At 49.5% G+C, this 27528-nt stretch overlaps 8 protein-coding genes across 8 annotated transcripts; 5 read left to right on the forward strand and 3 right to left on the reverse strand.

The window, feature by feature from the left end:
• Positions 1 to 746: 746 nt before the first annotated feature.
• On the reverse strand, positions 747 to 3599 carry GIQ15_05520 (mismatch repair protein 5; the record flags this gene model as incomplete). Its single annotated transcript, XM_033552937.1, has 11 exons — positions 747 to 824; positions 941 to 1139; positions 1195 to 1284; positions 1344 to 1440; positions 1499 to 1853; positions 1906 to 1965; positions 2020 to 2097; positions 2149 to 2548; positions 2738 to 2960; positions 3047 to 3154; positions 3212 to 3599. The coding sequence occupies 11 exons, from the start codon at positions 3597 to 3599 to the stop codon at positions 747 to 749; spliced, it is 2076 nt and encodes a 691-aa protein (XP_033404081.1).
• A 285-nt stretch (positions 3600 to 3884) lies between these two features.
• Positions 3885 to 6044, reverse strand: GIQ15_05521 (heat shock protein 78; the record flags this gene model as incomplete). Its single annotated transcript, XM_033552938.1, has 1 exon — positions 3885 to 6044. One exon carries the CDS (start codon positions 6042 to 6044, stop codon positions 3885 to 3887), a length of 2160 nt encoding a protein of 719 aa, XP_033404082.1.
• Positions 6045 to 6470: 426 nt separating this feature from the next.
• On the forward strand, positions 6471 to 7631 carry GIQ15_05522 (elongation factor 1-beta; the record flags this gene model as incomplete). The annotated part of the gene is made up of 5 exons (XM_033552939.1): positions 6471 to 6510; positions 6567 to 6606; positions 6888 to 7270; positions 7328 to 7536; positions 7611 to 7631. The coding sequence occupies 5 exons, from the start codon at positions 6471 to 6473 to the stop codon at positions 7629 to 7631; spliced, it is 693 nt and encodes a 230-aa protein (XP_033404083.1).
• Positions 7632 to 11250: 3619 nt separating this feature from the next.
• GIQ15_05523 (uncharacterized protein) lies at positions 11251 to 11657 on the forward strand (the record flags this gene model as incomplete). Its single annotated transcript, XM_033552940.1, has 2 exons — positions 11251 to 11310; positions 11370 to 11657. The coding sequence occupies 2 exons, from the start codon at positions 11251 to 11253 to the stop codon at positions 11655 to 11657; spliced, it is 348 nt and encodes a 115-aa protein (XP_033404084.1).
• An 866-nt stretch (positions 11658 to 12523) lies between these two features.
• GIQ15_05524 (ubiquitin-conjugating enzyme E2S) lies at positions 12524 to 14036 on the forward strand (the record flags this gene model as incomplete). The annotated part of the gene is made up of 3 exons (XM_033552941.1): positions 12524 to 12526; positions 12741 to 12914; positions 12969 to 14036. The coding sequence occupies 3 exons, from the start codon at positions 12524 to 12526 to the stop codon at positions 14034 to 14036; spliced, it is 1245 nt and encodes a 414-aa protein (XP_033404085.1).
• A 974-nt stretch (positions 14037 to 15010) lies between these two features.
• On the reverse strand, positions 15011 to 19393 carry GIQ15_05525 (uncharacterized protein; the record flags this gene model as incomplete). The annotated part of the gene is made up of 5 exons (XM_033552942.1): positions 15011 to 15050; positions 15115 to 16127; positions 16189 to 16548; positions 16630 to 19232; positions 19288 to 19393. The coding sequence occupies 5 exons, from the start codon at positions 19391 to 19393 to the stop codon at positions 15011 to 15013; spliced, it is 4122 nt and encodes a 1373-aa protein (XP_033404086.1).
• A 1599-nt stretch (positions 19394 to 20992) lies between these two features.
• Positions 20993 to 22639, forward strand: GIQ15_05526 (uncharacterized protein; the record flags this gene model as incomplete). The annotated part of the gene is made up of 2 exons (XM_033552943.1): positions 20993 to 21811; positions 21869 to 22639. 2 exons carry the CDS (start codon positions 20993 to 20995, stop codon positions 22637 to 22639), a joined length of 1590 nt encoding a protein of 529 aa, XP_033404087.1.
• A 2698-nt stretch (positions 22640 to 25337) lies between these two features.
• GIQ15_05527 (uncharacterized protein) lies at positions 25338 to 26325 on the forward strand (the record flags this gene model as incomplete). The annotated part of the gene is made up of 2 exons (XM_033552944.1): positions 25338 to 25410; positions 25484 to 26325. The coding sequence occupies 2 exons, from the start codon at positions 25338 to 25340 to the stop codon at positions 26323 to 26325; spliced, it is 915 nt and encodes a 304-aa protein (XP_033404088.1).
• Between the last annotated feature and the right edge of the window lie 1203 nt (positions 26326 to 27528).

Raw genomic sequence — 27528 nt, forward strand, 5'->3', positions numbered from 1 at the left:
CCGCTTCTTCAAGTTCATCCATTTCCTTTGTAGTCATCCTTGCACAACTGGTTACTAGATCTTCTTTTCGATGCGCTAACGCTTCAATCTCTTGGGCCCGAGAAATAATTTCTGGGTCGATTCCTGCCATTGCTGCGCAGCTATAATAATAACATTAGTAACCGCTCAAATGTTATTACGCAGGACATGTATACTTTGTCCCGAAGCTTGAACTGCTTCTCCCCAGTCGGAAACTAATGCGATGATCAGTCAATAGTTTTTCAAGGGAATGTAGTAGAATCTAACTTGTATAGATATGTGACTTGATCTTCAACACTTCGGGCAGAAGTGTCTACTTGAACTTCCATGTGGCCAAATTCTAGCTCTGGTCTTGGTTGAAGGAACCCATTCTCGAATATTTCGTGAAAATGAGTAGCTGCTATCACCTTTGGACGCTGGTTACCCATACTCAAGGCATACTCGAACAGTCCGCAAGCAAGCCCCGCGCCATCTATATTTCAAATGAGAAATTGGCTGAGAGGGAGTCATAAAGGGGGAATACCAGCTGATTCGGTCCCTTTTCCAAACTCATCGATAATTATCAAACTCCTATTCGTGGCCTGATTTAGAGCAAATGCTACCTGCTGTAGATCGTTTGCGAACGTACTTTGTATCTGCGCGTGTCAATGTAAATATCAAATAGCTTTAAAGGCATGGTACACCGTCACACCTTACCTTTGAGACGGTTTCCCTTGTTGAGACTCGGGTCAGTATCCTATCCGTATAACCAATTGTGGCGCTCTCTGCTGGAACAAAGCTGGAAGAATGGTTAGCACTGGTTTATACTATAGGCTGTTAGTCAGTAGCAACCTTCCGATGTGAGCCATATAAACGATAATAGCAACCTATAGGTACCGTAAGTTGGAAGCTATACTCTTCAACTACATGAAGATTCACCTACCTGGCTGAGGTAAACGCTTTTTCCAGAGAAATTGGGACCAGTCAACAAAAGCATGCTTGGGCCCTGAGTGGCCTCGTCGATAGGATTGGGCTGTTCTGTATTGGACGCGTTGTCGCCAGCTGCCCTAGAACCATTACCCCCGACAATAAACGTATCATTCGGTACAAAGGACGACACTGTAGTTTCGTGGAGGATATGTCTGTAAGTAATTAGCTACTCTGTTTCAATCTTCTGGAGGGATTATCTAAACTTACCGGCCCCCTTTAATGGCAATGGTATTATCATCAGTCATGCGTGGCCGTACAAGTTTTTTCAAACTGGCACCCTGGACAAAAGCCAGAAGACTACACTGGATATTAGAAAATACTCCATACCTTATGTAGTGATAGTCTTCGTGGCATACCTATCAATTTCCCCACATATATCAGAGGCACTAACGAGCATCTTCTCATATGTTAGGATGTCCTGCGCAAGTTTGTACACAATTTCTATTTCTTTCTCTGCCGAAGTTGTAAGTCATAGGCGTGGATAAGCCCAACAACCTGGGAAGCAACATACCGCATATAAGGCCGTATATATCGCCGAGTTTTTCGTCCATCTCACGCATTCTAGAATCTTTGAAATAAGCTCTGTTTTCTGTGTTAAATACCTGAGTCCAGTTCTCATCTTTGCTGCCATATACTGGTATACCCCTTTCATCGAATGGGATGGCGATGTTGAATCCAAGCTGAGGAAAGTAGACAACGTTTATCTCCTTGTTTATTCCTTCAGGGAGGGATGCAGCAATATTGACAGCCACTTGGTTGAGTAAATTGTCCATTCCACTATACGTTTCCTTCAATTTGTCAAGTTCTCTGTCAACTCCTGGCCGCACAACTGTTCGGTGTTCCTCGATTGAGAGTGGAAGATCAACCTGAAGGTTGTTAGATAGTGTGATATAATTTCAATCCTGAGGTACTACTTACAATCTCGTGAATTGCACTACCGACTTGGTGTAGTTGAACTAAATCGAGCTTAATTAGGGCCTATAAAAACGGTAAAAATGTATCCCGGCGAAATTAATTTATCCTTTCTCTCACTTTGATGTAGATGTCCAATGTTTGTGCCCCAGTAACCTCTTTTAATGATTGATTCACATCGATGGCATGAAATGCGAACTACAAGTCATGTTATTAATGCAATTTTCTCATTCAATGGGGCGGACATACATCGAGGAGAGTTGACCACACCACACCCTTGAATCCCCTGAATTTCGCACTTCCAGTGCTAATACCTTTTCGCAAATGGACCATCACTGGCCTTAAATTCTTGATGTTCTTCAGACTCTTGATTATCTTCCCCAGTGGAGGATCGTTTTCTGGCCGTAAGAATGCGCTGATGAAGTCATGTCTCTGGGATATGACATTGGCGTCAATGCTTGGACGGAGAAAGTACTGCTTCAATAAGCGCTTCCCTTGAGGTGTCCTCGCAAAATGATGAAAGAGGCCATAGATAGATAGGCCCTCCTTTGAGCTGGATGAGGTTTTGCCGGGGCCCTGGTTGAATGCGTTTGGATGGGACTCCGACTGTATTATTTGAAGCGATGCTAGAGTGTCCTTGTTAATGAACCTAGAACCAGAGGTGTTAGAATAAATGGGTATGTCGTAAGATAGTGCTAAAGGGTATACTAGCATCGTCTTTTGTAGGCTTAGCATCCCAACGGCATTGATAGCAAGCGTCCCAGTAGCCACGGTGTCACTCTGCAAAGATATAGACGCCCGTTTTCTTTGTAAGTATGTCATAATGGCTCCTGCACACCCGACGGAGATGCGGTTCTCCATGTCAACGAGCCCGCCAATATGTAACAGATCGCCTTGCTCTTCGGTGAAATCGACGGTATCTCCAGTAACATCACCATCATAAGAGAAGCTATTTCCTGGAATAAGAAACTTGACCATCTCGTCTGCTTTTGAATTAATTTTCAACGAAGAGAGTTTTGTCTTTGCATTTTCAAATCCAAATTCCTGTGTCGGACGCACGTCTAGATGGTAGGGTAATTGGAATTGAGAATCTGATAGATGATGGATCAGATAAACGCGCACTATACCCGGAAGATGCAGGTCTCACCTATGTCTGAAGCTGTACGATTTGCATTTCCTGCAGTTGTAGGGTCTTCCAGGCCTTGATCAGCTCTCATTGATAGCAACAGTACCGTTGGCTCAACCTCCAGCTTTACTATTCATCATCCTATTAGCAGACTGTCAAGGCAGTGTATGTCCAGTTTCCACATACAGATATCAATCATATCGAGTTCACCGTAAGTTATATCTTCCATGACGTATAGTTTCTCTTCCTGGGCGGAGTAGTAACTGCAACCGATGGTTCCCCGATCTTTGATATCTACGGCCATGACGACCTTACAAAGATCATCATCGTCATCCTCCAACCGCTCCTCCCGGGTATTATTTTCGCTCTCCGGAATCGCGTTACTGGACACTCTCTCATTCTGAGCGCTTTGGCTAGTAATGACCGAAGTCGCTCTGGAATAAGTCGGCCTTGATGAGATATTGCTGCTCTGGCCACGGGACGCGTTGCCTCGAGATCTTCGGCCATAGAATCCCCTGCCGCGACCCTTGGAGATAGGAGGCCTTCTCTGTCTGCCCGTGAACGACCGCGCCATAGTCCAGGCTGTAGTTGGATTCTTGGGTAGTTGTTAACAGCTGAAGTATTGATGATGTCGTTGTCAGAACCAAGAGAAGAGGGGTAGGCCTTAAGCCAAATCGGGCATTACCCGATTGGGATGAAGGAGTTGGTATCATTAAATTAATTATCATTGGTATAAATATTGAAGGGGATGCTATACAGAGAGGGGTTTCGTCCATTTATACATAATATAAAAAGAAGAGATGCGAGGTATAATGCTATATAATACAAACCAATATCGTAATCATACATAATACAAAAATCACGTCGACTTTTCGGTTGAGATATCCAATCCTGTTTTGTCTGCGTTAAAGATGGCGGTGGCTGTTTGGCCTGAGACAACCTGTCCCCGGATGATTTTATCAGCAAGGTGGTTACCGATTTGCTTAGCGATGAGCCTGTTCAAAGGCCTGGCGCCATATTTAGGGTCATACCCCTTTTCACAAAGCCAGTCTTTGATCTCATCGCTAACACTGAAGGTTATTCGTCGATCATCTAACCTGGCCTGGAGCTCTCTGATTCGGATATCGACAATATCCCGCAAAGCAGAACGGGAAAGCCTCTTGAATACGATGAATTCATCGATCCTGTTCAGGAACTCAGGTGGGTATGACGATTGGACAATCCCCATCACCTCCGATTTCATCTCTGGGGAAATCTCTTCACCTTGAGAAGCATCTGCTGCAACAAGGACCTCAGCGCCGAGATTGGATGTAAGGACAATAAGGGTATTCCGGAAGTCAATTTTATGTCCTTGAGCATCAGTGAGGAAGCCTTCGTCCAGAACCTGAAGCAAAAGGGCAGAGATGTCACGATGGGCCTTTTCAAACTCATCGAACAGAAGAACGGCATAGGGTTTTCTGCGCACAGCCTCAGTAAGTTGGCCGGCATCATCATAACCAACGTAGCCGGCTGGAGATCCGATAAGGCGGCTGACGGTATGCTTCTCTTGGAATTCGCTCATATCGAACCGAACAACGGCGGATTCGGTTGAAAACAGGAACTCTGCCATCTTTTTGCATAGTTCCGTCTTACCAACACCTGTCGGGCCGAGGAACATAAAGGATGCCAGGGGGCGGTTCTCACCGCTGAGGCCGGCTCTTTGCATTCGCACAGCGTTTGCTACCGCCGAAAGTGCTTCATCCTGGCCGCGCACCGATTTTCTGAGTGTATCCTCCATGTGGATTAATTTTTCTACCTCGCCAGACATGAGTTTGCTGACGGGGATGCCTGTGGTACGGGAAACGACACCGGCGATGTCATCCGCAGTGACGGAGTCATGGAGAAGAGTCCGTCCCTCTGCGACTGTGGCTGTAGGGTCGTTTTCCTGCGGGAGCTTCTGTTCTAGGCTCGGGATCGTGGAGTACCTCAGTTCACCGGCCTTAGCAAAGTTCCCTTCAAGCTGGGCCTGTTCGAGCTCGCCCCTGGCACGTTCCAGGTCCTCTTTAGCTTGTTTGATAGCTTCAAGCTCCGCCTTCTCCTTATCCCAGGCTTCAGTCAGTTTCCCAACTTCCTCTTGTTTTGACTTTAGCAGGTCTTCTAGTTTTTCGCGCCGCTCCACGCTAGCAATGTCCTTTTCCTTTCGGAGAGACTCAAGTTCGATTTGGATGGTCATGATCTGCCTGTCGAGCTCTTGGATCGCATCTGGTTTTGATTCCTGTTGTAGTCGTAATGCTGAAGCCGCCTCGTCCACCAGATCAATTGCCTTGTCGGGAAGGAAACGGTCCGTAATGTACCTATTGCTGTACGTGGCTGCCGCAACAAGTGCACCGTCGGTGATTCGGACTCCGTGGTGGACTTCGTATTTGTCCTTGATACCTCTGAGGATCGAGATGGTGTCAGGTACTGTGGGTTCTTCCACCAGGATAGGCTGAAACCTTCGTGCCAGAGCAACGTCCTTTTCAATCTGTCTGTATTCGTTGAGCGTAGTAGCACCGCAGCATTGCAGGTCGCCTCGGGAGAGGGCTGGTTTGATGAGGTTGCTAGCGTCTATGCTTCCTTCTGCCTTTCCAAGGCCCAAGAGCGTATGCAGTTCGTCCACGAACAGAATGACACCACCCTGAGCATCCTCCACCTCTTTCAAAACACGCTTCAACCGTTCCTCGAAATCACCACGGAACTTGGCGCCGGCAATCAGCTGTCCCAGGTCCAGAGCAACGACACGCTTGTTCTTGACGCTCTCCGGGACATCGCCTCTGACAATCCGCTGGGCCAGCCCTTCGAGGATTGCGGTTTTCCCTGTTCCGGCTGCTCCGATCAGCACCGGGTTGTTCTTCGTTCTCCTCGACAATATCTGGATGGTGCGGTGGATTTCAGCGTCTCTGCCAATGACCGGATCGAGCTTCCCATCCCTTGCTCTCGCCGTGAGGTCGACTCCAAACTGTTCCAACGCTGGCTTCTCTGGCTCTCCGCCCAGGTTCATTCGATGCGTTCCGCCGGGAGGATGAGGTCTGCCATTTGCGTAGTGCCGTATGGTCGTGAGTGCAGGTAGACACTGCTTTGATACTATGCTATACAGGCCCGGTCGAGCTATCGTCACAGCTCTGGCAGGCTGCGATCGAAGCAGCTGGCGGCCGCCACGGAGCGCAAGTCGATAAGCCATGTCGGTATCTCACTTGATCAGCATGTCCACTGCCAGGCCGTATCCATGGATGTATATATATCTGCGATCCCTGTTCGAGCTGCTGGTTCTCGAAAGCTCTAGTTGGTTGTCACAGGTAACACTTAGGCAGTCACATGACCACGGGCCACCTCGAAAATTCTTCGCGAACAAAAACTCTGCATCTTCGCCTTCAACTTCCCCTCTCCCTCCCAAGCTCGCTCATCGTTCTCGTTCAATTCCTGCACAATGGGTTTCACCGACTTCTCTTCTGACTCTGGCCTAGCCAGTGAGTGCCTCTCGCCATCCAACTCTACCTTTGGAGGCTAATCATTTTTCCCACAGTCGCCGACTCCTTCTTCTCGCGAAGAACCTATGTTGAGGGGTAAGTTCTCTCTCTCTGCGCAGCCAACCATGCATCTCATCCCACCACGAAACAACAGACTCCCTGTCTCCTCTCCCCTTTTTTTATGATGAAAACAAATTGGTCCGTGTTTATGAGGCGGCTTAAGACCCCGCCGAATGACTAGAAAACAATTGTCCTTGTGGCATTTCTGAAAAAAAAAAAAAGAACCCTTGCTCTTGCTGCGTTGTGTTTACATGACTCGCTCCCTTTTAACTACTTGGTTACATGCGACAGCGAACCAATGCTAACATTGTAAACAGATACGAGCCATCCCAGGCTGATGTTGTCACTTTCAAGGCCTTTAAGAGCGAACCAGACGCCGCCAAATACCCACACGTTGCCCGTTGGTATAGACATGCTGGCTCTTTTGAACAGGAGTTCTCCACCCTTCCTGGAGATGCCTCCAAGGAATATACTGCTTATGGCCCAGATAGCAGCGAGCTCCCAATAAACCCAAAGAGCGCACCTGCTGCCGCAGCTGCTGATGAGGACGACGACGATGAGGATCTCTTCGGCAGTGACGACGAGGACCCAGAGGTCGTTGCTGAGCGAGAGCGTAACCTTGCTGCTTACAAGGCCAAGAAGGCCAACAAGCCTAAGCCAGCTGCTAAGTCTATTGTCACTCTTGACGTTAAGCCATGGGGTATGTCGTACCACTTGTTGACGCGCCGAAATCGTTAATACTAACTTGTACGCTTAGATGATGAGACCAACATGGCTGAACTTGAGGCCGGAGTACGAAAGATCGAGCACGATGGTCTCGTGTGGGCCGGCTCTCAGCTCGTTGCCGTTGGCTTCGGTATCAAGAAGCTCCAGATCAACCTTGTCATCGAGGACGAGAAGATCTCGGTCACCGACTTGCAAGAGGAGATCGAAGAATTGCAGGACTACGTCCAGTCCACCGATGTCGTAAGTTTTGCCATTTCCCCCGGCTCGTAGAAAGAAACGCGTAGACCAACCGACTCTAACAAACATCTCCACAGGCTGCCATGCAAAAACTTTAAATTAAACAAAACCAAAAAAAAGTATCGTCGACCAGACGTCGCCTTTTACATATTACGAAACGAAGATGATGAAAAGCATGCTAGGATTATGAACTTTGGCTTCACAATGCCGAATATTCCCTTTGTCGAAAGCACACGGTAAACAAAACACAAAATGCTAGACACGGCTGCTTATGTTTATTGACGTTAATGAAAATTCAAATGACTCGACCAGTTTAATGTTTATTCTCTGATTATCTTGTACGTGCCGTAGATTCTGTATAGACCTGCCCAACGCCCCTCCTATAGTCAGCCACGTGACGTGGCATTCATGATACAAATATAACGACAGATAGAATAACTGCCGGATACATGATCTGCTGGATCCGGCAAGAGGATATATGTACGGAGTAAGGTAAACAGCTTCGACACCGTTGGGCAGCAACTTCAACCAAAGTCGAGAAGAAGCAAAGCTATCCCTCTACACTTGGCATCAAAAGTGCCAGAGCAAACCAGCCAAACATCAGTTAGCTCTTCCTTCGCCCTTCAAGCTTGACCAACCGCAACAGAAGCTCACTCGCAATATCAATACTGATTCCACCCAGAAACCTGACACGCCAGTGCAGAAGATAACGCCGGTCGCAAACAATGTCCATGACATCTCGCCTGGTAGTAGGCATTGGCTTGCTTCTGCTAGCCCATGCGTGAGTGCATTGAACCACATCCCCATATACCAATACCAAGCTTCCATTCCTGCTCTCCTGATACAGAATAGCTTACCTATGTTTCTTCTCTGGGTGTGTATAGCGGTTATTCCACACATGAACACTCTACGTTATACGGCAGCGTCCTTTCTCTACCCGCAGACATCGCTCTCGAAACCCTCGTGTCGGTAATAATGGTGACGGTGGGGTTGGTTCTGGGATCCGAGAAGCTACAGCCGATTAGCTGGAGTTCTTGGGCGGGCGAAATCGAGAAGCAAGGCGGTTCTGAGAACCCATTTAGGGGGCTGGAAGAGCGGGTTGGATTTCTTGATATCAGGGTTCGTCTGATCTTTGGATGATCTTTTGAACCACGTCCTGGTTTATCTCTTTCTGGTTCCCTGCTGACTGATTTCTTTACTTATAGGCTAAACGGGCGGAGTTTGCGGATTGGGTACGTGGGAAGGACGAAAGTACGAAAAAATAGAATGACCGTTCATCAATGACTATTTTACGATCAGTTAGATATATGCAATCTTACTGCTAATTTCCATTTTACATATATATCTTCGATGACGCGTTCGGGGACCAACTGCTTCACATCCAACTCGGTAAGATATAGGTTGGATGTCTTATGTGCAGGCAGTATACCCCGTCATCCTAGACGTGACCAAATTTCCCCAACCGGTATTATGTGACTTGACGTGGGGCAATATGGACTGCTCTCCTTGCCAGTTTATATCTTTCTACCCATTATCCCTTGATCGACATGCACCCTAGACTAGGAGTAACTGGTATAGTATGGCGTGGTTCGCACTATTCAGTGAATTTCTCTGAAATGAACAGAGAACCCGCTCCTTGAACTAGTAGCTATAGGGCAGACCGAGGTAATTTCGGCACAAGGGAAGCCTTATGGCCGTAATAAGGGGATAATCGTGGGTGGTTCAAACTGTGTGATTGTAGGACCAGTTGTTGTGGCCAAGACACTCGCTCATTCAGAGGTTTGAGTCGATCAAGTCGGTGAGTTTGGTGACTCTGCTGGCGGTCTCAGGATCAGACTATGTTGGTGTTAGCAGTAAGCAACTGCATCCTAGTATATACCTCCTGCATATTACTCTTAACCGATTGTGCCAGGCATGGGTTATATAGGCGCTTGGAGATGTTATTATAATCGGCAGATGGGTGGCAGAAAGAGAGTACAGCATCGACGCTTCGAACGACGTTGCGGCTCCGTTGGTTATCAATATCAATATCAATATCAACATCATCATTATTCATATAAGTTGGTATCACTATGACGCCAGGGCCTAGCAAATACACATTCCGGTGGGTATAGCTTCTATTCACGGGAGAGGGCTATCCCTGAGATACGATACTTCATTGAAGTGAAAGTCTAGGCATATTACCTGTGATGTCCTCTTTGCTCCGTACTCCGTACAGAGTCCAAGTCTTTAGATCGTGATCCTGTTACTCCTTCTCCCTGAACTATTGACCTTTCTTACCGTAGCATGACCTTTTACTAAATTTAGCAAATGGATAAATAATCGCTTCACACCAGCGGCGGACGTTTGTGCGTGGTTATGGTGAAACTCCCGACGCAGCCATGGGGAGAAGGGAGACCGGGGGCGATCATAAGCGTTGGAAGTATCAATAACGACCGGGATAAGGCAGACCGTACTTTCTGTCATGTATCCACGCCGAAGGAGAAATGACGGCCATTCTCCGTTGGTTGCCCGGGCAGAACCAGCATGCGAGATATATTGCGTTACATTTATCACCGAGAGCTGGTGATATATCACTCGGAGAGATGCAGGTACATGACTGAGCTAACACGAAGCCACCAGAAGAAATACGCTGCTCTCCATTGGCTGTGTCTCGCATCCTCAGATAGGACCGCACTCCGTATAAAAAACTCCGTATTGCGTAGCGGACAATCAGGCTCGTTTTCCTCGTTTCCTTGACGATTGGCTAGAAGCTGCTTGGTCGCTTGCGGGTGGGACGTCTCATCTCAGATAAGGAGAGCGTCCCATATTTTCCATTTTAGTCTGCCCACGCCAGGTCTTCAAAGGCTGGGCTGGAAGTTTGACAGCAAGCTCCGTAATTAATTAGTTTGTGTTTTTTTATTTTTTATTTTGGTCGCCGCTTGCAAGGTGAGACTTTTGGTGCTGTTGTGGATTTTTCGTTGGTAAGGGATGCTTGCTGCTATTTTTACCGATTGGAGCTGACGAATGCACCACCCAAGCTTTCTCTGCCCAGCCCATATCAACGGGCTAGTAAGGTCGATTGTCACTCCGGCTGCCGTGACATGACATGACAGGGCGGTTCGGCTGGCCTGGTGCATGACGAGGCGCAGTTGCGCACAAAGGCAAGGGGCCATCCGTACAACAGTCAAGAGCTGCGTCGTCACCACTGCACACACCGTACCCAGCCGTGTGAATTTCGATATTCGAGTGGCAGGAAAAACCCGTCAGAAGGTTAAGCATCGTCAACCGTCAGCGCCAGCGGGAAGCGCGCCGGGTGGCCGGTCAACCCAGCAGAATTGTGGAAAAGAAATGACATCCAGAACATCTGGTGGAGCCGTATATGTTGCCGTGGAGCCCTGCCCCCTGGTCCACTTCATAATATTATCCAGCGCGAGCCGCAGGTGAAACCAAAGGAGGATCGACCCTGAAATGCGCCACTAAGGCAAGGCAAAATTACGAATCGACGGGGATCCCTTTGTGCTTCCGTCTAGCCATCGGTTTTTTTTCCAGGCGTATATATATTTCCCGTCTCTTCCACGCGGTTCTGTTTTCGATTTCTTTCTTTCTTTCTCTCTCATATATATCTCTCACGCACGAAACGATACCAAAAGTCATCAACGCAGACCTACCATCCATACTCTCAGCCTCATAACCTCATAAACCGAGTTCATCTCAACAACACAACACACAATCAAAATGCGTTTCTCTGTCGTCTCCGTCCTTGCCGTGGCCACTCTCGCCATGGCCAAATCTGAGGTAAGTTGCTGCTGAGTTCACTTCGAAGTCATCGAACGAACGACTAACCTGAGATATAGTCCTCTGCCACTGGCTCCATGACCATTCTCCCAGTCACTAGCAGCATGGTCATGACCACTGCCCCATACCCAACTGGCGGCGTCCCAACTGGTGCTCCTGGAACCGGCACTGGTGTCCCAACCGGTACTCACAACTCTACCCGCACCATCCACACCAGCACCCGCACCGGCTCTGGTCCATCTTCCTCTGCCACCCACACTTCCACCTCCACCGGTCTCGCTGCCACCGCTGGCCCAGCTCTCGCCGGTGTCATCGGCGGTGCTGCCGTCATTGCTGCTTTCCTTTAAATGCATAATCCCGAGCACGAGGGGGAGGGGTTTCCCGTTCCGATCTTTGGGCAAACATATATCTTAATTGGTCCGAAGAAACGGGAATAATCAGGAAATTTCTCTTCCCGTAATCCTTGTCATCGTTCTTGTTTTCGCATCCATTATGTAGAACCCTTTTCTGTACTATTTTCTTTAACTTAATATACCACTTGCTTATTCACCTGGCGTTGGGCTTCTCCAGCGGTGGTGGCCTCTGATTTTGGATATTTTGCAACAAAAAATTGGACACGCCCCGTTCCTTTGTCATGGCTTGCTTTGCTTTCTGTTCCAGGCCTTTGACCGCCTTTCATATGTGATTCTAGATAGATATCTTAATGCAGTGTTGATAAACAAACATCCTCTGCTTTGTTCACGTACCTATCCCTATCCTTATCGTCCGGCATAAGCATGCACGGGAGCCAGGGATCCGTCTGGCTCCCCCGGCAACGACCGTCAGACGGACTCTTCCTTGCCAATGACGCTGTTGTTGCTTCTGCAGAGTGAAGTATGGCGTTGCAGGGAAGTCGAACGCGCTAAGTGAGAAAAGTCGCGGCGAGAAAAAAGAAAGAAAGCCCGTTTTCGTGTCAACTTTAGCCTCTTCCGGCCTAGCCCGTCGCCCCAAGCTCGACCAACTCGCATCTCTCTCTGCGGCATCAAAACAAACATCACCACAACAACGACCAGACGATAATGCGCATTGATTTATTGTTTCTTTAAAGGTCCTGAGTTGGGTCTTCCTTTTCTTTTGACTCTGTAGTACTTCTTTTCTCGTATCTACCTACGGAGTATACCTGCTGGAAACTGGGCGCACAGTTGTACCCGCCACCCAAATACTGAACAGGAAGATGGTATGTCCTATGACGCTCTATATCAGTCGAACAATACAGCTAACATGCTTCCTAGGCTTCCAGCTTGAAGCGTCTGGCGAAAGACCACGCTGCCCTTCACCATAGAGGGCTTCCGCCGTACTACTGCTTTCCCAGCTCCAACCCCGCGGGCCCGGATAGCTTGACACAGCTCACAGTCCTACTCACCGGTCCGTCTGGCACACCTTACTCTCAGGGTCTCTGGCGTCTGCAGCTTCGTCTGCCAGAAGACTACCCGGCCAGCCCGCCAAAGGCCTTTTTCAGGACCCGGATATGGCATCCTAATGTTGAGGAGTCGACAGGCGCAGTCTGCGTGGACACACTAAAGAGGGACTGGGATTCGAAACTTACGCTGAAAGATGTCCTTGTTGTGAGTTACCTTTACCGCTTCATAGCCGGAACCAGTGCTGATCTGTGACCAAAGACAATATCGTGTCTCTTGATACATCCTAACCCGGACTCGGCATTGAATTCCACTGCCGGGGCGTTGCTGCAGGATAATTACGAGTCGTTTGCACGACAGGCAAAGTTGATGACATCCATACACGCGCCTATACCAGAAGACATGAGAGACTCTGTGAACGAGGCAAGACGAGGAGCCGATGAAGCTGAGCAGGCGAGTGGCGAACAAAAAGGCTCAGATACGGGCCTATCTAAAGGACTGCCATCATCCACAGTCACCATGAAACGAAAACAGCCAGCTCCAGGACCAGAAGAAGGCTCAAACATGTATCCCACATCAACACAAGAACAATATCCCCTCCCCGCAGACCCAGACTCAGACTCGGATGCAGAATCCGATGCAGAAAATTCCGCATCAAAAGAGAACGATCCCACCCTCTCCAGTTCCCCAGTAATAATACCCGCCCGCAGCCCACGTAGCGTTCTCGGAAAACGCCCCTTATCCGTTCTCTCCGCGCCAGAAGAACCAGACCTAGTCTTGATAAACGACTCCTCTGACGATGAAGACGGAGACCACCACTCTGAATTCAGCGGCATGACAGCTTCAGAAAAGAACGTTGCAGCCAACGTCTCCAGTCCCGCTACGGTCGTGGCCAGAAATAGATCCAATTCAACACACTTCATTCCATCATTGAATGATCAATCATTATTACTGCAGCTGCGACGAAAGGCGCCTAAGTTATCTGATTCGGGAGCTAAGAGGTCATGCATCAATGTAGCTCCCGTCAGCATATTTACTAAGTCGGCGGATAAGAAGAGAGTGCCGGAGGGTATTGTGGTTAAACCACTCAGTCCGATTATGAGTGCAACTACCTCGATGACAGCAACGGCCACGATGAAGGATGAAAGCTCGCTGCTACCGAGTCTGAAGCAGGCGTCTAGCGGAAGCAACAAGATCGCGCCACAGCCGTCCTCGGTAGCGGTAGAGGGAGAGGTGTCTCGATCTATGGCGCCTGCTTTAACGAAGAGGCCTGCCTTGAGCAACCTGACGGTGAGACCAAAGCCTCGAACTGGGCTAAGGCGGCTGTGAGGATCTTTATTTCTTTCTTCCTGGGTGTTATGATAACTACGATGATGATGATGATTGACACGGCGGCATATTAGCATCGTTCGCTTGTATATACTTAATTACACAATACCATTGGCGCGTTTATGCATTTACATCATAACACCACCATCTACGGAGTACATTGCCTTCCCCCCTGTATATGTATACGCAGCTCGCTTGGGATAGCCAATGGCAAATTTCAAAACCGGGGCCTTTTAACGAGTAAACGGCTTTTATTAGAATCGGCTAACTATAAAAACATTAAGTAACAATAATGGTTCAGGAATAATGATAATACTAATAACAATAATGACAATAATAGATGTAAAATAATAGAAAAGAACACAATATTAAATAGACAGCTGGCCAATTTTTCCACCTTGCACCAAGCTGGTCAGACATGCGGGAGGAAATGGGTAATTTTCTTCGGGAAAAGAGTTTTTTTGGGGGGGTGGTCGGAGTGCATGATTCAACGTCTTGGAAAGCGAGGGTCTTCGCTTCGGGCCCTTTTTTTGCTTTTTCTTGCTTTTCCTTTTCTTATTTCTTGCCGGGGGTAATGGGCATTTTTTCATTTTAAAGCCCGGTGGATGTTTGCACCTTTCCAGGTACAGTTATGGTGTGTGTTCTGATGGGATACGATGAACGCCAAAACGTTCGGATAAACGCCAGCAATGAGTATAACAATATAAATGTGATACGTATGAAGGAAATGTAAAGAGCGACATTTGTGATGTGAATCACGAAGAGACGAGAAAAGAAAAGAAATATGTTGAATGCTGCAGTGAGCGGAGTGAAAGTTTTTAAGAATGCATTGCGAGCAGAGCTTTCAGGCAAGTGAATCGATTTGACAGTGAAATAGAATATTAATGTCGCATAAAGACGTCGAGCGATAAAAACAGACGATCCGATCCAATACTTGATAGTAGGCCGTTAATATTCAATTTGGATTTGGGCTCCTACATAGCGTAGGGGTTCATGGATCGGATGGTCAAGCACCTGGAAGAGTTAATGTTAGTTATGAAATTCCAGAAACGTGATAGACGGGGGAAAGAAAACTTACGGTGGGCTCTTGGAGAGGTCAATCTTGAGAATGATTGGCACACGAGTCATTTCTCTGACGTCCTGGATGTATTCACCATCCTCCTCACGCAATTCGAAGAGATGTCCGTATCTCTCCCTGTTCGTCATCTGGCCGTTGGTAGCCTCGCCAGCAGTGGTTGCGATCCTGGGATCAGACTGTGTGCGATGAGGTGGGTGTGCAACACCGTTCCTCGTTGGGGACGGTGGCATGCTCTGAGTAGAGCGGTCGGTATTATTATTATTATTAGAGTTGAGGCTTACTCCAGCAAGGTGATCGGCGACTTCTGACAGGTCGTCGTCGTCATCAAACAAATCTTCAACAGCGTCAGTCGAAATTGTGCTGGTTTCAGTGCCTCTTCGCTGAGCCTCCTCTCGCTCGCGTGCCCTCTGTCGTGCTTCCTCTGCTTCACGAGCGGCGGCTGCATGGTTGGCGGCGCGGGCACTGAGAGCTGGTTTAGGACGCTCGTCCTCGGGGATGTAGGTCGATGATGGCACGCCCTTCTCCCAGTACAATTCCAGAACGCGGTCATTCTTGCGGAATTCGGCCTTCTTGAGAGGCAGCTGATCGCAATGGACACGTTTTTCAAATCCATATTGTGGGATCAGAACATCAAAGGCGGATTCGTAGACGCAAAGGACAATTCCTTCAGCAATCAATTCACTTCCAATCTCCTGTCTTTCCTTGTCCATTGCACGGCAGGCTTCAATGTGCACACTCTGCTCTTGAGCAGTTTGGGCAGAATCCTTCTTGTTGTTACACTGATCAGCCAACTTAGCGAAGGCTTCCATGTCTTCGGGCCAGTCTGTTGCGCCAGATAGAGCTGCTTCCAACTGTCTGTGAACAATGATATCGGCATAGCGGCGAAATGGGTTGGTGAAGTGGGTGTAGATGGGCAGGTTAAGAATGAAGTGTGGCCGGTCTTGCTCGCTAACATTGCCAGAAATATAATACTTTCCGCGTCCCATGGCCTTGAGAAGGAGTGTTTCCATGCCCTGTCATATACATATATTAGCACAATGAACTGAGACGTTGTATGGCTGTGGGGAGACAAACCTTGCGCAAATCATCATCTTCCACCTTGAAGAGACTGTTCTGCACCAAGCCGCTGCTAGATGAGTCGATTTCATACCCAAGATTGTTCATTCTCTCAACGAATGTTTGCATACGCCTAAAGTTTGGCGGAGCCTGTCTGCGAAGGAAGGCCTTCTCAGGGAAGGCAGCAACAATCTTCTTGGCGACGAAGTGGTTGGCCTTGTAGCTTAGCTCCTCGATAGCTTCATGTGCAGGTGTAGAGTTGAAGATGTTACGCTCCACCGGCACATTCTCGTCATCAAGCTGGTACAAGAGACGAAGAGGTTGCAACCTCTCCGAACGATGGCCAAGTCGTGCTTCGCGGAATTTACGGGTGATATCCTAACATCATGTTAACATCTCTTTCTCCTAGTAAGGAAATAAAGAAAGAAAGAAGGGGGAATGGAAAGGGGCTAAACTCACAAACAACATCTTAATATCTCCGACCGTAACACCGCCAAGTTGGACGTCATCAGATCCATGAATTACCTTGTCAACGTCATGGTAGCTCAGTTTGCCTGAGCTCTTGATCAGGCCTTTACCAATCCAGGGCTCACCTTCGACAGCACCAGACTTGGGATCGACCTTGAACACGACACTCATGGTGAGACGTTGTTCGCCTGGCAAGAGAGCCAGGATTTCGTTTGACAATCGCGATGGGAGCATGCTCACAACGCGGTTTATCAGGTAGACGCCGCTGCCACGCTTCTTCGCTTCTCTATCAATAGGGGTATTTGGTTTGATGAAATGAGAGACATCGGCAACATGAATACCGATTTCAACCTTTCCACCATCTACGGATTTAATATGGATAGCATCATCCAATTCTTTGGTCCCGTTGGGATCAATAGTGAAAGTGTTCTCGCTACGGAAATCACGACGGGATTGGAGGGCTTCAGCATCCTCCTGATCAATGGACCAATTTTCAAAGCCAAGCTTGTCAAGGACCGATGCGGGGAACTCATCAGAGGCGAAGTTGTTATCGCGGAGCAAAGCGTCAGTCTCGACCCTGAGATCGCCCATGAGGCCTAGCTGTTCAACAAGAGTTCCGAACGGATGGAGAGAGGTGATGGGCCATCTCTTGATACAAGCAACAAAGATGTCGTTGGCGTAGTTTGCATGCTTCTCGAGGAAGTCACGGGGCGCCTGCTCAGTTGGGATAGCGATAAGGGGAACACGCTTGTCGGTAGGCTTGAACCAAACGATCTTAGGCTTTTCCGCGCGGCGCTCTTCGCGTCCATGGTGTCCGTCTCTGACCCTTTCAAGCTCTTGCTTTTCCTTGGTGGCCTGGCTGCTGGGGCGGAGTAGACCCAAAGATCCGGAGAACATCTGTCCTGGAACACGCTCGATGACGGCAACGACGTGGCCTGAGTACAGGGGCTTGTGGTCATCGCTGATCTCGTCTTCTTCAACAAGAAGCAAGCTCTGGCCTTCGACTTCGACGTCGTCGTTCTTCTTCTGGGTAGGTCGCTGGCGGAGACTGCCTCTGCGTCGGATACTGCCATCGGGGCCTACTTGTTGGTTATCGGCGTTGGCGTTGGAATCAGAACGGCCTCCTCGGTCAAGGCCAGCGGCACTTCCGCTTCTGGTGTCGGTGATGTCCTTGCGCTTCTTCTTTTCTTCCTTTTCGCGCTTCTGGCTCCAGACCTCATCGACATCAAGGAGCTCGATGGCAACCAAGTCGCCTTCGAGGGCTCGGTTTCTGTCCTTGCTACCACAGATGAAGATATCTGCGTCTAGATCGGCACAGCTAACATATGCGTCGGAACGGTTTTTCTTGTTGACACGGAGGATACCGGTAACGAGCTGGCCAGCAGCCAAGAGACCAGGAAGACTAGACTGGGCAAGATACGGGGTAAAGAGTGTCTTCCTCTGTTGCTGCTGTTGCTGTGGGGTCATCTGGACGTTTGCTTGCATGCCGTTGAGTTGACCACTCTGTAGTTGTGCCTGTAGCTGTGCCAACTGCATGGGGTTATACTGTTGTGGTTGACCGGGGAACATCTGCGGCATAACCATTTGGCCTTGAGGCAGCTGGAGAAGCTGTTGCTGGTTAGGGAACTGGAAGTTTCCGACAGACTGGTTGATAGAGCCTCTGGCGCGGTGACCTGGCTGGAAACCACCGCCACCTTGCTGTTGTTGCTGCTGCTGCTGTTGGCCCATGTTGTGGCCGCCCTGGGCACCACCTTGCTGGCGCCAGTTGCTGTCGAAGTTTCTAGAGCCGCTTCGACCGTGGCCAGGTTGGCTTGTTCGTCGTGCACCATCAGCTCCGGCAGGGCCAGCAGTTTCGCCGGCTGGAGAGAACTGGAATCCTGGGGTAGTTCTACCAGTCGCTTGACGGCCATTGCCAACAGCCATAGACTGACTGCGTAGATGGGCACCGCCACCTCGGATGTTTCCTGATCGCTGGACGCCAAGACCTTGAGCTGGTTGCTGCTGGGCCATAGTGGGGCTATTGTCTTCTGGCTTTTCGTCCAAAGCTTCATTTTGGCCTGCGGGGGAAGCACCAGAAGCGCCTGGGATAGGGAATTGGAAGCCCGATGTAGTTCTCTTTTGCTGGGCGAGCTCCGCGGCCCTTCTGGCTTCGGGTAATGCGAGGGAGTGACGGCGCTGGTGGCCACCTCCTGGAGGACCACCACCTCGGCGGGCCTGATTGCTGTTTTCACGGCCATGGTTTCCATTGTTTTGTCCCTGTGCCTGGCCGTTGTCGCCATAGCCTGCGGCGCCGGATGCTCCGGTAGATGGAGCAGGTGGCGGGCCCATTCCAACGTTTGGAAGGGCTGATTGATTGCGGCGATGGCTGCCAGCTTGGTTTGCGTTGCCCATGTGAATTCCGAGCTGCTGTTGTGCCTGCATCGGGGAGAGTTGGAATCCTTGCATTTGGGGATAACCTTGCTGTGGGATAGGCTGCTGGGACTGCATCATGCCCATGTTTCCCATATTGCCCAAATTCATATATTGTTGATGCGCAATTTGCTGTTGCTGCTGCTGCAGGTGTTCAATTTGTTGTTGTAAAGCGAGTTGTTCCACTAGAACCAGTCAATACCCATATCTATATACGGAGGAGCAAGGAGAGCCACGTACTGAGTAACGGGGTGAGGGAGGAAGGGGTACGTCGATGGGCGACATTTATGCGGCGACCGGCCGGTCCCGGGACACTTGACTGCCCCTGGGGGCCTTGAGAGTCCATAATGATGGCTTAGAAAGGCACGAAATGACGGAGTTTGGTAATTACTAGTCAAGTGAGAGTGCTACTCGACAACCAAGGTGTTCTAGTCAAATTAGACGGTCCATCAAAGAGAACTCAACAGATAGAACGGAGCAGAACCAGATGCAGACAATACTAACAAGACCAGAATCAGAGTAAAGAGTATGTGTGTAAAGGGATGTGTGTATGTTTGTGTCTTGTTGACTGCAGCTGGACAGGAAAGAATGGACAGGACAGGCTGTAGGAGCGTATGATGCAGGGAAAGAAGCGAATATACGGAGAAAGCAGCCCTTTCGACCGGGATATCACTGCTTATATCCTTCTCGCTGGCTCGACGTCCGCAGCTCTAGGACGAGCCGCCGGAGCGTGGCAAGCTGCACGGAAACAGACGAAGCTCGACAGGGGACCTCGTCTCTGCGCTCTCCGATGGATATGAGTGTGTGTGTGGCTGCTTTGAATGAGGGTGAAGGTAGAGGTGCGGGCGGCGAACGAGCTCGGCTGAGGAGGCGAAGGAGGGAAAGGAGGCGCTGGAGACAACAAAGAAGGAAAGGGAGTGGACACGGCAAAGGAGGGACGTCTGAGAGAGCGACGCAGTGACAGGACGGTGGAGGAAGAGAAGACGAAGAGAAGAAGAGAAGAAGAGAAGAAGAAGAAGAAGAGAAGTTGAAGTTGAAGATGTGAAGATGGAGGTTGACGCTTTCTGGTCTTTGGGGGGCAAGGCTCTTGGCATACATACGACAACAGACGACATAGACATAGACGAGACAACATACGATATAAACAGAGACGAGATAGAGACGAGATAGACGTACTTTTTTCTATTTTGTCGGAGAGGTAGTCGGTAGATGAGTGAGAGAGGATACAATGAGAGAAATCGCGGTGGGAATGAAATCGACCTGAAAGCAAAGTCGCCTGCACTGGAGTGAAGGAGAGGAGGAAAAAGCAAGGTGACGGCTACGAGGGAAAGGCAGGGAGAGATCCCTTATATACGCTCGCCTACGCTCTGCTCGCCCTTTTCGCACTCGCACAGTGTCTTTCTGGCCAGGAAGCGTCCGGACGGTGATGTAATATGTAGGTATAGAATCCGGGGCACTCATTAGATGAACCAGACGTTCCTCAGCTTAACATTAACAGCTAACGTTTACTACCGATGTAACGTGGCTCTGTTGACTACTGTTGACTGTGACTACTGTTAGATGTGTTGAGACGTTGATGTTGACTGTTAGACGTTGACTGCATGATATCTGCATGAGCTTATCTGATCCGGCGTCTTTTGAAGTCGACCGGGATGCCTCGCTGCTACACCATCCGTACATTCAGTCGACTGCTTTAACGTTTGACGGAGCTTGGAGACTTCGCCATCAACCGAACCACAGAACACGAACACACATATTCACGGCCCAAGATATACACCCTACCGAAAACCGTTGATACGGCCTGCTATTACGTGCTAGACTTCTCGCGCCGGCGCCGGACAGAGCCGTTTTTCGCCGTCAGACCTTTTACCCGAATCAGCCATCCTCGAACATACGGTATACCATTGCCACTCTGCCGTGCCCTGTCTCGCCGTAAACACACGCCATGGTTCGAGTCAACTCGGTTACGCACCGGGCTCCCGACAGTCCCAGCCGGCAGCTCATCCAGGAGCTGACCAAGGACCTCGAGCAGGTCAGGATACACGGGGAAGAGTTAAAGCGCGTCAAGGCTTACGAAAGCCGGACCTTCTACGAAAGACTAGACCAGATAGACCGCCAACGCGAGGAGGTCCACACGACAGCTCTGAATGAAGCTGCTGCCAACAGAGACAGACGGAGACAGCAGGCCGAAGAGACGCTCAGGCAACACCTGCTCGCGGTAGAAGAGGAGAGAAAACGAAAAGAAGAAGGAGAGAGGCAAAGGTTGGAAAAGTTACGTCTAGAAAAGGCGGAGAAAGAAAAGAAAGAAAGAGAGGAAGCCGAACGAGTTCAGGTAGAGAGAAGAGCTAAAGACGCTGAACGAGCGAGGTTAGCCGAAGAAGCTGAAAAGTCAAAGAGAGAGGCAGAGGATAGGGCACGCAAGGAACGGGAAAAGCTTGAGCTGGAAAGGAAGAAAGCTGACGATGAGCTTAAACGGAAGGCAGAGGAAGAGGCCAGACAGAAGCTGGCTGTCGAGAAGGAGAAGAAAGAGGCCGCCACGAAGAAGAGCGGCATATCCGGCTCTAATCATCGGACCGCAAAGGAACTCCAAGAGCATGAACGGTATATAAAGCTTCATGCCCATCTGAAGGAGTTCAGACTGTACATGCGAGCTCAAACCAAGACGAACCCGGTCCTAAAGCAGCATATGGGCGATATGCGCCGGACTATCCGAAAGTGTGTTGGCCAGTTGGTGACGGAAGACAAAACCGCGAACCAGAAACCAGTAAGTTATTCGTACTCTGACTTATGCATGTATACATCGAACTGACCTGTATAATAGACCCGAGAAATTGCTGCAATTCTCAGAAAAGCACAGGACTTGGCCGAACCGAGCGTGGATATCCGGCAGTTCATCGCCTTTCCGCCACCAAATATTGCAAGTCTAGAAAACCCCCAGGTTCCGGCTCTGTGGGTGTACCTTCTTAACATTCTAGCTAAATCTATACTTGCTCAGCTCATGGCCGAGGCTGGAGTTACTACAAAGTGCGCGGAGCCGTTGGGCGTTCTGACCGCCCAGATATTCTCGATGGACGTCTTCTGTTTCCAGGGCCAGTCGATGATCGATATCCTCCTTGCCAAATACCGGTTTCTCTGTCCCGTGCTCTGGGGCTTCTACGGTGACCAGACTACAGACGAAGGCAGGACGGCAATCGGCTGGATACGAGAGGAAGGCAAAGGCGCCTTTGTAAGTGCACAACTTCATGAAGAACGCATGGCTGGTCTCGGGGCCGGTTATGCCGCCATTGCATTACGGAACTTTGCCAAAAGTCCGCGCCAGAACCCTTATCCAAACAGTTACTTCTGGAAGACGTTATCGTATATCGTCAACGTTCCGCCCACAGAGGTGCAGGATACGCATCTCGTCGTTCTAGCTGCCATGCTACGCTATTCGGCACCGCGAATTGTCAATTTCTGGGGCGATATGGGTGTACTGGCGCTACGGCAGGCCATCGTTCAGTTCCCTGCTGGGCTGCCTAAGAAATCGACGCAGCGAGCCATGGTCGAGGATCTCCGCGATGTCCTCGCACGTGAGAAGAGGATAGTTATCTAATCAACGCGAATACATGGGCAGGGCGAATGCACATATATCTATCCATGGTTGCTTGATAGAGCATCATGTGTTGCGCTAACCTGATATGACGGCATGGAATTAACCTTCCAAGATCTGATGCAACTGCACGGAATTGTTTGCCGATTTGATATTGCTGGGTACTGCATCTTACAGGCCTATCAGCCAAGTCAGCTATTCATGTGATGGATGGTCTATGAACTTCTAGGCTCCAATGCCTGATATCTGGCTTGCATAATACACCGATGCACCAGAGAACCTTCATGACCCCTTTTCTCTCCCACTACGCATTGCCACGAATCCCCCTTACTGGCGGATTTGTTTCGTTCTTGGCCATAGACCCTGGAGCAAGGTACAGCCATCCCCGAACGCTCATTTACTAGGTTCTTACCCCTTACAGACTTGGATGTATTAGGAGGCTGAGGGCGGCTCGTGAACAATTTCCTATTTCCTACCTCTTAGGTGAGGCTTTTTTCTACTGCCATCCCTGCTTTTGTCATGTACATATACAACGTATGGAATAGGGAGTATGGTAGACGGAATTCGAAATTTGAGAATTGAAACGTACCCTTTTGTGGCACGAAGCTGGCATGGATGCATGGGCTCTTGGGTGAGGCGGTATTGCCTCCGTGTCCTGCATGAACATTCCTTGAGGTGAAGATTCGCTTTGTCTGGGGGAGAAATCATCCGTCAGCACAGGACGCAGCCTCCCAGCATGTAGCTATGCTATGCCATGCCGCATGAACTGTCAATGCACTTCCGCCTATTTTAAGCTACATGTTGGTCAACGAGCAGGTTTAGGTCGTTACGCCGTCGCATTGATGACCTGTGGCCGTGAGGTCGTCGCAAGTTCGACGGTAGTAGATTAAGCCACGGACTAAGGGACGATTCCCAAGCATTATCATGGCCCATCCGGGGGCATAAAAAGGCACTAAGGCCTTACGATACAATACCGATGCATGGCCCCTGCTTGTAGATTGCTCCCTGGCCCTATCAAAACCCCTGATCCTCAGCCTCTGCTGGGCGACTTTCCCCCAACGCCGGGTTGTTCATGCATGGCTGTCTCCCTTGCGGCTCAACACTGTTATCTGGCGGTGGCAGACCCTGAACTCTCGTCGTCAGCTTCGTCGGCGTGGTCTCGGAGCCCCGGACCTACCGAGATGCTTGCATACCGAGTAGGCTATTGGGGGTTATACATCGGTTTCCATATTGAGAAACTGGTGCAATCGACCAACATGGACGATCCGTACATGTTCTCGACACGCGTCTTTGCTCTCGGCGACGGTGAATAATGCTCGAGGACGGAGTACGCCCATCTCCAAGCCTTACGTACGGAGTACCTCTGTTCGATTGCTAGATCTACTTGACGGCCGTAAGACAAGATGCAAGACAAAATACAAAAGACAGAATGCAAATGACAGGATGCAAATGACAAGATGCAAAAGACAGAATGCAAAGACAAGATGCAAAGACAAGATGCAAAAGACAATATCATCAGACCAGAAGGCCATCAGCAGAGCCCCAATGTTGCATCAGATTATGAATTCATGCAGTGCAAGAAACGGCGTTTCCCCCTTTTCTTGCGCTTAATTGGTCGACCGTTTTCGTCCGCATCCCACGACCAGCTCTACCGCCGTCTAGACTCCGTAGCCCAATAGAGCCCGACTTATAAACGGAATAAACCACTTCCGCGCGGAGTTTAGCGACTTGGCAAGTATGTATACAAGTTTCGGGCCTCAACAACGGCAGCAAGTTTATCGTATTCCTTTTCTTCCAATCCCACCTTGCGGCATCAGTGGCATGCGTGAATACATGCATGGAGACATGGATGGCTCCCGGCCTCCCGTTCTCGTGGGCTATGCTCGGTGGTCGCCGATCATTTGTGTCCAAAAGCTCGATCCCAAGCCCCCCGCAGGGCGCTGGCACTAGAAAATTAATAGGCAACCATCCCTGCATGATAATCAACACTAGCAATAGTGAAAAAATACGCCATGTGTTTGGCCCATGCATACGCTACCGTTCGAGAAGCAGCTTGAGTTCGAGCCTGGTGGGAGATCGATCCGGGGTGAGAGAGCAAATGCGATCACCGTGGGATTCCCCCCTGTCCCCCCCGTACAGCAAATATACTTAGTCACCTGTGCAAAAGTCTCAGAATCGCAATTGGCAAATGTTTCCTATCCATGCTCATATGTGATTGGCGAATACCGCCATATTTTCTCCGTTATATCCATGCTGTGGCAGCCATGGGCTCAGGTCTGCCTGTCTTGCTGTTTGCTAGTCGGTACTGGCACACAGCAGTGAATACCGAGTAGAGGGAGAGAGCAACCAATCTGCACTCTTCTACCTTGCCTATCCCTTGTTCTCTCGTTCTCCAAAACTGGCCCCCATCTTCCTTGTTACATGGTGGAGATAAGAAGGGTCAACGGCATAAATTCCGAGCCTTGAGCCACTCTGTGATGATAGAAAAACATTTGCATAATTATGTGGCTTTTCCCTTTACATGTCACCGCTGGAGCCTTGGATCTCCATCACTACGTCTTTGTCCGGCGCTAATTCTACCCTCTACATATTTATAAATACCAACATATATACCTCAGTCATGGCTTTGGTTATGATGCCGCTTTGCCGGAGTCGTCAGACAGACTATCCTTTAAAGGCATCAAAGACAAACACCCCAAAAATGCCAAACGCAGAAGAGCAGAGCAAGGAGGCCAAGAGGAGGGAATATAATCGCAATGCTCAGCGAATGTTTAGTGAGTCACTGCTTGCCCCCATCCACTTAATCTATGTATGAAATTAGAGACGGTTTTCTGATACGAGATTTAGGGCAACGTCGCAAGGAGCATATTAGGAATCTAGAGCGTGCGGAGCGCGAACGGATCTCAAGCCAGTTAGAGGAGATCGAGCTCCTGCGGCAGGAGAACCTGGAGCTTCGACAGGAGAATGAGACGCTATCGAAATTCGGCTCCAGCTGCAGCTCTCCCTCGTTGCTCTCAGTTGGCCGTCCTTCACATATTGGTCTTCATGAGTCAAGTCCTCTCATGACAACAGCCGAGTCAGTCCCGGGCGTCTACTCCGGGTGTCTCTTCCCAGACGCTGCTGCAGCAACAACAACAAGTGCTGCAATATCCCCCCGTAGCTCATTGGAAGACGCTCCAACCCCAGCAAATAGATTCTGCATCGTGACACCATACGACGTCCGTCGAGTTCGCACTTACCTATACTCACTCTTCCATCCTGTCCTAAACCTCGCCGTGCATGGCGCCTATCCGGATCCACAACTACATTTTTTTACACTCTCAAGGCTAGCACCCTCTCTTCCTCCATCATTAAAACCCACCGCTCTCCAGCTGCAGACACCACACAACCCTCGGATCGATCTGATACCCTCACCGACACTGAGAGATACGTTACTGAGTGTAGACGCTGCCACAGCGTCCACATTCCTAACAGAAGTTTGTACGTTTGCATGTGAGATCGAAGACCATGGACAGGTGATTATCTGGGGAGAAAATTTCCTTAATGAGTTTTCATGGGAGTTCTCGGCAACGGTGTTGGAGCGATGGGGCGGTTGGATTCTTCCCTCTATCTGGCGTGAGCGAGCGGACTTCTGGCGGCGTCAGAGAGGGGACCCAGTGCTTTACAGCACCTGGGAGGACCTTGTATAGATGGTACTGTATAACGACACTTATGAAATATTAGCGTGGATTATTAGCCTCTACCCCTTTTTTTGGACTTTTCTTTTATTCCCTTTTTGTTTATAAAAATATATTCCCCTGTCATACCCATGAAGTTCTATTCACGCGATATCCTGCGCCCCTGATAGAGAGGTAGAATGTACAGAGTACGGAGTCATGATATCGCGATCTCTCGGACCAGCCTTCCCGGTATTAAACCCCCATGCGTTCTCCACATGGGCTATGGAAGCCTGAGGCCGCCAAGGATCCAAACGGTTGTTAATTTCGCTAACTTTGGAGCGTGACAGGGGAGGTGCGGAACGATGTAATCTCGCTGCGCCGTAACTAAGGGTTATGGGCAGCTGGTTGGCTGAGAGGTAATTCATGCGTTGGCAGACAAAATGATAGAACGTAGGCGCTGATGGGATGCGAATGGGCATGACTTGAGTTAACCAGGGATTCTCCCACGCAGGAACGCATCATTACCCTGGAGCCTGCTATATATGTCGATGTATACCTTCCATACTTTGGGTTGTGGTGTGGTGGATCCCTGGTCGCAATTTTTACCTGTTCGGGTTTAGCCTCTGCCGGCCCAGCGGTGCTGCGGCAACTGTATTTTAACATGGGTTAAAAAGTAGCTCCTAAAAGCATGCGAAGTCACGAATCACGGACTAATGCACCGTTGTCTTTCTCTAGAACCATGAGATCTCACTAGGGTTGTCTAGAGTTACATCGCCTGCAGGGTACAAGCTGAATCAATGTGACGGCTGCTCTCGTGAGAATTAACAGCCAGCCTTGCCGTTCTCTGGTCGACCCGTGGTACGGAGTACATCCTCTGGGTGTGCGTAAGGGAAGCGGGCCTCGAATGGTAGAAAATACCCATTGAAGGGTCTCCAGTCGTTGTGAGAGAGGTAAGTAATGCGCCATTTTCACATGGCCTACGTGCTAGCCAGGTTGTCTGCAAGCGGGGCCTCCGGACGATGCAGCCTTCCCGGTATCCTTGGGCCAAGGGCACGCGAAAGCGACAGCCTGATGTTGGGAGGGACATGAAACAACGGAACGTGGCAACTGTAGGGATTGGACCCTTGCTTGAGTCGATGGAGCATGCATATACTGCATATGCAAACGTACTTCATGGTAGACGTCATGGTTGAAAACCAGACTGACTAGAAACTACATTCCTATAAGGGATAT

Source organism: Arthroderma uncinatum, assembly GCF_011692745.1.
Source record: "Arthroderma uncinatum strain CBS 119779 chromosome Unknown scaffold4, whole genome shotgun sequence".
Taxonomy (NCBI): domain Eukaryota; kingdom Fungi; phylum Ascomycota; class Eurotiomycetes; order Onygenales; family Arthrodermataceae; genus Arthroderma; species Arthroderma uncinatum.